The sequence below is a fragment of the Stylophora pistillata genome, chromosome 5, assembly GCF_964205215.1.
Source record: "Stylophora pistillata chromosome 5, jaStyPist1.2, whole genome shotgun sequence".
Classification (NCBI taxonomy): domain Eukaryota; kingdom Metazoa; phylum Cnidaria; class Anthozoa; order Scleractinia; family Pocilloporidae; genus Stylophora; species Stylophora pistillata.
In genome coordinates, this window is record NC_142523.1 from 38655115 (window position 1) to 38662246 (window position 7132).

General features: G+C 38.7%; 1 protein-coding gene across 1 annotated transcript; it reads left to right on the forward strand.

The window, feature by feature from the left end:
• The first annotated feature begins 4295 nt into the window (after positions 1 to 4295).
• On the forward strand, positions 4296 to 6520 carry LOC148731872 (uncharacterized). The gene is made up of 3 exons (XM_088759505.1): positions 4296 to 4727; positions 5226 to 5375; positions 5458 to 6520. The coding sequence occupies exons 1-3, from the start codon at positions 4427 to 4429 to the stop codon at positions 5898 to 5900; spliced, it is 894 nt and encodes a 297-aa protein (XP_088615631.1). The 5' UTR covers positions 4296 to 4426; the 3' UTR covers positions 5901 to 6520.
• The last annotated feature ends 612 nt before the right edge of the window (positions 6521 to 7132 follow it).

The window sequence follows — 7132 nt, forward strand, 5'->3', positions numbered from 1 at the left end:
TGCCAACGCGATACGAGTTCGGGAGGTCTATAGGAACTCGCTCTAACTTTGTATACTCGATGCGATTTCACTGATTTCCGCGCCAAGGGAGCAATTCATGAGTGGTCTGTTGTTACGCTCGCTAGGTAAAGAATGGGTTTGTGACTCTCTCACTCAATTGAAGAGACTCGCGTCACTCCTATAGAATAGTTAAACAGAATACAGACTGCGAGCAGTTTCTTATTTTTCTTGAATACATTGAGGTCACGCGTATCCAGTGAGCATCGAGAAGCCGCGAGATTGGTGACTCGTGTGTCGCGTCTTTGCCACTCCACGCTCTCGGAGTTGAGCAAAGACAAGAAACTTTACCACTGATGCGATACAAGAGGTTCAATGGTTATCTCGATTATCTGAACACATTTATTTACATGGTAAAGATTTGTTTATAAATATATGAACTGATGCCGATCGTTTTTGGAACGAAATGTATTTCAAGAGAAAAAGAATATCCGGAGCAAAACAAAAGCTGTCTAGATCTGCAACAAAAGGCATGCTTTTGCACAAAGACTGAGAATCGTAATGCATATTATGATGCTTTAATGAATATATTCGAATGTTCCCGAAAATCTTCTGATAATCTGCCCGCGCCCACTCCGCACCCTCCCCCTCACCACTGAGCCGTACTTTTTTCACTTAGCGGCTGGTCATCGGTTCGTTTACTAGGTAAACATGGCAATCGCTTCGTGATCGCCGTTCTTGTCGATCAAAAAATAAAAAAAACAGGCTGATATTGCCTCGCAGATGTAGCAGTTGTGTTATGTGATTCGTACTTCACATTCAAGTCGAAGCTTGGGTGACACAGGTTATTTCTTACGGTGGATTCGACGAGGGGAGTTCGAACAGTTGTTGTAGTGTTTGAATTGTTGGAAGAAATGGTCGCTTGGGAATGTAGGAATGGTAAGTTTAACAAACAATTGAAAATTTTACCTCTTGAATTGAAAGAAAAGTTAATTTGAATTGCTTCCGTGTTTATTTCAGACGGTTTTAGATCTACCTGCTCGGTTTATATCTGTTACGCTTCATGTTGACAAGTCCTTCAAAGTGGCGGCCAAACTCGGAGATTGCCAAAAATCAAGTAAGTTCGTGGAGTTATAAAGTTTTCCCAAAGGTCGTGCCGCAAAGTTTTTTTCTGTAGTTACCTTTTCTATGGCGTATTCTTCCTAGCTATGTTAGTTGGATCAGCTAAGAACGCCTCACTTTTTCAAAAATTTACCTTAAATTTTATTGGTTTTCGCGTGTGTGACTTAAGTTAACCGATAAGGTGTCATTCAAGTCTTCCTGTTTCCTTGATTGAAATGTGATGTTCACGAAAGTCACCTCGATGGATAAGATAGAGTGAATATGCACGGCTGGGGTATTTTTTTCGCTGAGTTCCGTAGTTTTTTTTTAAATTGTCCTCCAAAGTTGTCTCAAATTAAAGTCTTGAAAAGTGTCACGACAGGCCTTCGCTCGAGTGAAATTTCATTTCCGTAAAACTTTGAAAAATAAAGAGATCCGATCAAACGGATTGTGGTTTTCTTAAAGGCACATGAATGTCTTACAACACACAAGAAATGAGGAAAATCTGTGTCTCAAGCAAAATCGACCGGACCGCTTTTACAGAGACACTCTCTTAACTCTCTATGGTGGCCAATTTACAATTTCAACTAAGTGGATATAACCAAAATACAGGAAACTTGGTTACGTAATGAATCCATTTTGTTACAAGGTCTCGAGATTACGTAACTGATCTGCGTCATTCAATAAAAATCTAACTTCAACCGTTGAATTTGTCAAAATTTAACCTTCTATCGTTATTGCGACCCACTTCAGAGCGAATGCGCTCAGACGAAGGGCTTACGCTCGAAACGTTAGCTTGTCAACCTTTTACGGTGGCAAATGTACATATTCAACTAAGTTGATATAACCAAATTACAGGAAACTTGATTGGGTAATTAGTCCTGTTGTTCCTAATTGCGAAGGTCTTCTGGCCCTTAACCAATGTTTAGATCAACGTACTGTTTAGGAACCTAAATGTGAAACACTACTACGCTTAGCCGAACTAGTGCTCACACTCAAATTGTTTTCCAATTAAAGGCCACGGTTTATGCACTAGTGTGCAGTACAAACCTACAGACTTGCATAATTACTTGTTGTATTCGTCTTCGCATCCATCTCATGTTAAGAATTCCATTCTTTTTTCTCAGTTTCTAAGACTTCGTCGTTTATGAAGTGATGACTCTGATTTCCACCATAAATCAGAGTCAATATGCCAGTTTTTCGATAAACGTGGTTACCCTGTTTCTGTCGTTCAAGCGGGTTACCACCGCGCCCAACTTATAGGTGGTTTCCAACCAATCTCTAGAGAGACAGGTAACAATGGTGAAAGGAAAAAATTCTGGTGGACGAACAAAAGAAGCTAATAAGATATCCATTGTTAACGTCCACCAACATGGCGGCCATGACGTAAAGTGCAAACCACCTATTGATCGGCATTCAGCACTACAAACGTCACAAAAGGAAGATTCCGACCGCATTCCATTCACTCTCACGTTTCACCCTCACAACCACTCAGTTAAATCCATCATTCTTAAAAACTTCAAATTACTTCAAAACGATGCAGAGACAAGCACTCTCTTTTCGCAGCCTCCGCTCATTTCGTTCAAACGCGACAAAAACTTAGGCAGTTTTTTGGTCAGAAGTTCTTTTCAGACTAATGACCAACCAGGCACTTTTAAATTTGCTCGTGCACGATGCAAAACGTGTCCTTTCATTCACAACACTGAAAAAATATCGGGACCCAAAGATCCATGAAGATCACCGATCACTTCACGTGCACCTCCGCCAATGTAATCTATTGCATAACTTTCACTTATTGTAAAAAGATATACATCGGCGAAACAGGCAGAAGACTAGGTGACCGATTTCGAGAACAACTTCGCGACGTGGAAAAGAATGATAGGGACACATCGAAACCAGTCGCTAGACATTTTAATTTATCTGATCATTCTAAGAAACATATGGCAATCTGCGGTCTTTCCTTACACTTAGGTAGCACTGAAAGCCGTAAAACTCTTGAACAAAAGCTCACCTTTCAAACCGGCAGTCTAAATCCCACAGGTATCAACGAACGCTTTTCATTCCACTCATTTATTCGTGTTCTACTCGTTGCCATGTTCCCTCCAATAACGTAGCTCCATTCTTTGCCTTTAAAAGCACACACAACCCACAATTTCTCTATTCGCTCCGACCAAGGGCTAACGCTCGAAAAGTCAGCTTTTTCAATCGTTACGGTGGCCAATTTACCGTTTCAACTTTGTTGATATATGCAAATAATTTCGTTACCCCCACCGACGCAGCCCCAAACAGGTTCTTTAAAAACTATCAGCCTTTATTCGTTTATATGCCTGACAGCCGAGGATTTTAAATTTCGCAAATTTTCGCATCTATGTCAACTAAAAGCAATGCTCGCGGTCAGGCGATGTTGTGGTTCAGCAACCTTATATGTTTTACTAAAAAAACTATTCACTTCAGTGTCAGTGAAGTTAGTGAATATTTACCTCCACTTCAGTAAACAGTTGTTAATTATAGCTTATATTCTTCATCGTTCATCTGCCTACATATTTTTTACACTTAGTTTGGAAAAGTGATTTTTAAAACGAGCCTTTGGTTTGGGAGGTTCTATGTTTTAGACATTAAATAAAGTTATTCTCATCCTTATTACTACGGATTTTTCACTGAAAATTATTTCAAACTCTTTAAGAGTAACAGGTGATTATCATTTTATTTTTATTGAGAGTGGATGACGCAACTATGTGGAAGAAAAAAGAAAGCTTCATTGTTAAAGTAGCCTCTACATCTAGATGAAATGCTAGTCAAGAGCCTTATTATCTGGCGATGTTTATTACATCAAAGTAGAAAATTCCCTGCGGGATATTTTACTCCAACTGAGATTAGCTAACTCTCTTTTCAAATAACGTTCGTACATTTTTGTTCTTCTTTTTCCGAGATATAAAACATGTACCACTGCTAGATAATCGTTAAATGATAGATTGAAAGATTTACTACAAAAGTAGATTTTTGCAGCTGACGATGACCTTAAATTGTTAAACATTTACGAAATGTCAGAGTTGAACTGCAAACTCAAAATACAAATGTTATAAATATTTTAAAAGGTTTAATTAATTTTTCACTTTTTTTTTATTCCTTATTTTGGATTTCATGCCACAAAAGATGCAAAGTTTCAAAGGGTTTATCCGTCAAGTTAGGTACTGCGTGCAGTATAACTGTTTAAAGTTGCATGATTTCTAGATATTAATTGAGAAAGATTTCTAAAGCTATATCCAGTTGGTTTTTGAGGTCTTTGGGTGACAAAAATCATCAAGACTGCAAGCACTGCCGATGACACATGGCTGTTTTCTCGTTTTGGTTCATTTTAGCATCGTATTCAGTGAAAACATTTGCTCAGCGATGCAAATTAACACAGCGATCTGAACATGGCTTGGTTCTACTTGATCACGTTTACGAATCGTTCACTGTGGATCGGTTGGTTTCGTGTTACATTGCCTGCAATTCAAAGCCTGCTTGCCAAAGCCTTAACTTTAGGCTGATGGACAAAACTTGCCAGTTTAACGACGAAACTAAGATTTTCCGCCCAGCCAGTGTGAAGCAAAATGAAGGCTTTATTTATGGTGATAACCCAGATCGTGGTAAGAATATCCTTAAGGAACTGTTTGGATGTATAATGTTACATTTACAGTTACATGGATCTGCAATGATGTAATTCAGCAAACTAGCGTGGGAAATCACAATTGTTTTCCTTGTTACTTCGAAAACTGCACAAAACTATAAGAGAAAATTACAGCAGACTTTGTTACGTAATGAGTCCATTTCGTTACAAGGTCTCGAGATTACGTAACTGATCCGCGTCATTCAATAAACATTTAACTTCAACCATTAAAATTGGTTGAAACCTAACCTTCTATCGTCATATCGACCAATTTCTAACTGCCAAACGGCATAAATGCTACCCCGTCAAGAACCTTTAGTTAAACTTTTGTATACCAACCACAAATTACGATATAAAGTGTTCAATACCTAGTGACAGTTACCTTAATTTAAGAAGTTCAGTTGTGCCATTTACAATCGCATGACATGTTGTTGACGCATGCTAAGTATTATGATTTGTTTGCATACTTTATTTTTAGCTTTGGTTGGGTCAGTTCCCTTTAGATCTGCAAAGTCTTGTCAAGATATAATCCAGAGGGGAGATTCTACAGGGAATGGAGAGTACTGGATGGACTCAGGAGGAAACGGGAGCCCCTTCAAGGCTTTTTGTGACATGACAACTGATGGAGGTACGGTTGTGTTTTGTTTTTCCAGTTTTTTAACTTTTTTTTTTCAAGAATAAAAATCATTATGGTGTTTTTTAACTCAAAGGAGGCTGGATGTTGGTTTTGAACTTTATTTTGGGAAGCTCCCGATCCCCATGGTGGAATGGCGTCGCCGAACAAACCTTTCAAGGAATCAGTAACTATAGAAACGGCACAATGGCCTTAGCCAAGAGCGCTATGAAGCAGCTAAGAGCCCACACGAGCTTCACCCAAATAAGATTTCACTGCAGCAAAGAAAAAGGAACAACATTCCACGTCGCAACGACTCTGAACAACAAAGGTGCAGAAGTGGTGCGACTTTTCAGCGGTGAAAGAGATGAAATGCCAGATTCGTGTGACTCCTTTGTTCGTATGGATGGCGATAACTCAAGGCTGGCTCAGAATTGTACGAAATGGGCGCTCCATGGTAAATGGGGACATTCTAAGCATAGTGCAGGAGAGAGTCGCCTGTACAACCACGCAGCATATGTACCCAGCAAATATCACTAGGTGATTTCTTCCCCTGGCAAAGGGCTATGTGATGATAATAACGACAACCTGTCAACCGAAGCCTTTTGGAAAATCTATGTTCGTTGAAACATTGTCACAAAGAGATGTCTCTGAAATGAAGTTGATGCAGTTGCATCCTGGTAGCGAGAATTTAGCGCACAATCAGAGCTTCATTCCACTGACGATCTCCGTGAAAAGGAACTCGGGCCAGAGCCAAATTTCATGAAGAATGCACATATTGTGTACTTGTTGAATTCTTGTTGATGCTGTAGATATTGTCTTAATAGCGAAGTTATCTAGTCTGCTTATCCGACTCATTTGCATTTATTTGAAATGCGAAGCGTGTAAATGAAATCACTGCAAACAATTAACTGGAAGGAAAAGTATAAACATTTGTGCAACTTAAATTCTTTTCTCAGCATTTTTTTGTTAGTTATGCAACGTCCATAGAGCTCCGTCTACAAAAACACGAATAGAAAGTATTTTGAATAAGTGTCGTTAAACCTCCCGATAAAACTAAAGTAATCACAACAGCCAATGAGTGAAACGAGAAATTTATATCATGAGGGGCCGATGAGAACTTAAATAAAATACAAGGAAATCGCTTGACGCGGGTTTAACTTTGAATCTGATTTGTTGAGGAAACTGTGCAATTTTCAGACCAATCACAGAGCAGAGTGATGCAGAATTTGGGCAATTCCAGATCACTTTCGACACTTAATTGAAAATTGCTTTATTATCTTACCATGAAGTTGTTCACTTTCGGCGAAGTACTGATAGGTTTTTCTTGTAGATAGGAGTTCACGGCCAACGGAGATTAGCACACTTTGATGATTTATTTCCTTCTTGACGAAAATACCTTTTTCGTAATAACAAGTACGTTTTAAGGTTTTGATTTAATATTTTGGAAATTGTACTTTTAAGTAATTGAATTCCGCAAAGATTCCTGCGAGATGCGATACCCAGCCGATACCCCAACTAAGATTTCTTGTGATCCTTTTGGAATAGCGTTTAATTAAGCGTTTTCTATCATTTTTCCAAATTAAAAAAAGCTTCATCTCCGTTAGGGATTCTCTAACTGACTGATTCAAAAGAAGAAAGACCATAAACGTAGAAACTAAGAGCCGTTCATCTTTTCAAGTTGATAGAAATTTTTGAAACATCACCGTTCAAATGAGACTTCAAGATGCATGTAATATGTATTTATGAACCATTTCCCTTTTTTCCCTCTT